This window comes from Myotis davidii, unplaced genomic scaffold (assembly GCF_000327345.1).
Source record: "Myotis davidii unplaced genomic scaffold, ASM32734v1 scaffold190, whole genome shotgun sequence".
NCBI classification, from domain to species: Eukaryota; Metazoa; Chordata; class Mammalia; order Chiroptera; family Vespertilionidae; genus Myotis; species Myotis davidii.
Window position 1 is genome coordinate 1,122,986 of NW_006283440.1, and position 1,996 is coordinate 1,124,981.

Here is a 1,996-nt window from a genome sequence, read left to right on the forward strand (position 1 = left end):
CTGCTGTCACGGCCAGAACCTTCCTTCTCCGCGGGCTGGGCTCACTCACGGTTCCTGGATGGGAGGACTTCGGTGTCTGGGTTCTTCGGGCACGGGGCCTTGAGGCAGGCCTGTGAGGGCCCTGGGGGTGCAGGCAGCCCGGGAGCTGGTTTTCTGAGGCTGACTCGTACTCCCGTGTGCTTCAGCGGGTAAGAACAGTGAAGCAGGCCGTTCGCAAACATTACGTTGCTTAAGAACCAAAAGGGAAATAAACCAGGTTGCCTGGCTGCCATGTGTCTGGTTCTGTTCCAGGTCCTGCGGAGGCCCCTTTGAGAGCTGGTTTTTGTTCGTTCACTTTGGAGGATGGGCTGATGCGGTGGCTGAGCAGTTACTGATGTCAGGAGCCGAACCCCCCGAGGCCTTGCTGTGGCTCTTGGCATTCACCTACAGCCCACGTGACGGGAGCCAGCCGAGAGCAAAGACCATGGTGGGTGGCGGTACGCAGTGTGGGTGGCGGTACGCAGTGTGGGTGGCATCCATGGTGGGTCTTTCCTGAGCTGGAAGGATCCTACGGGAAGGGGCCCAGCAAGGGGCTTGGCTTCCAGTAACCCCAGGTACCCAAGTGTGAGTGCTCCCGGTTCCCTTTGGCAGCGCCTGGATGTCCCCTGGGGGAGGTGCTTTCCTGGGTCCAGCCGCCACCCTCTGCTCTGGTGGCACCGAGGGGAGGAGTGCAGGCTGTGCCAGGCCTCCTCTCTGTGCTGGCTCAGCCGCCTGGCCCAGGGGATGCCAGGCACAGTCTGGCCACTCGTCTGAGGAGCTCTGTCCTCTGACCATCGGCCTGGCTGTGCTGCTTCCGTCTGCGCTTCCTGCTTTCCTGGGCCCGTCAGCAGTCCTCACATGGCTGCTTTGTTTAGAATCCTTACTAAGTAATCACATGCTATTAACCACTTTGCTTCTGAAAAGGGCCTCGGTCATTTCCTAAATGACAGGGCAGCTAAACACAGGCCTGGCGAAGGTCTGTGGCAACAGCGTGGTTTTTTATGTGGAACATAATTATTGCAGGATGCAGTGCTTTGATGAAAGGCATTGGCACCTGCCTCGCAAACATTTATTTGTTGGTTTTTAAAACTTCAACTGCCAGCGCTTCTTGCTGATTTTAATAATTAAAGGGAGCAGGTTTCATTAGGCGGAGCGCACTGCCGTGGCTTGATGTCCTCTGTCGTTCGAGCATCGCAGACGGGGCAGGGACGTCTGCTATTTGACTTGGTCAGAGGCTTGCATGCAGTGGGAAGAAAAGAGTTTGGAATTTAAAAAGCTGAAATTTGGTGATAATATATTTTGGATAAAAAATAGAACACTATTTAGAAATTAACACAATCCACATGTGTAATTGAGGACTGCTATCTGATTAGAAAGAAAGCCTATTTCTTCCCTCTTAAAATATCACATTAAACTAATTAAGGAAATTTTTAATTTGTTTCCATCATCTTATTTTTAGTATATGTGCTGCCGAAGCGAGCACTCATCATCTTATTTTTAATAATAATTAAAATATATGAAGCCCTATTCGTTTCTGGAGCCCTTTTATATATACACTTTATTTTATTCTGTGTGAGCTAAGCTGGTAGGTTCTGTGTCAAATTCCATGTTGATCTTAAGAAGAGTTTCACTTTCTTTTTTTCTTTTTTACTGTTGACAGTATTACATATGTCCCCTTTTTTCTCCCCATTTTTCACTCAGCCCCCAACCCTCCCCAGGCCTTCACCACCCTATTGTCTGTGTCCGTGGGTTATGCATATATGCAAGTATGTTCTTTAGTTGATCTCTTCCCACCCACCCTCCCCTCTGAGATTCCACAGTCTGTTGAATTATTCCATGTCATGGATCTATTTTGTTAGTGTATTTTGTTCATTAGATTCTATATATCAATGAGATCCTGTGATACTTGTCTTTCTCTGATTGATTTATTTCACTTCTCCTGATCCCTCCATGCTGTCTCAAAGGGTAAGAACTTCTT

At 49.0% G+C, this 1,996-nt stretch overlaps 1 protein-coding gene across 1 annotated transcript in view; it reads left to right on the forward strand.

Moving 5' to 3' along the window:
- The window catches only part of FANCC (Fanconi anemia complementation group C), a 226,354-nt gene that overhangs the window by 215,859 nt on the left and 8,499 nt on the right, over window positions 1-1,996 (forward strand). The window contains exon 13 of the mRNA XM_006753678.2: window positions 292-470. Within this exon, the coding sequence (XP_006753741.2) occupies window positions 292-470 (179 nt within the window). The remainder of the gene's footprint in view (window positions 1-291; window positions 471-1,996) is intronic.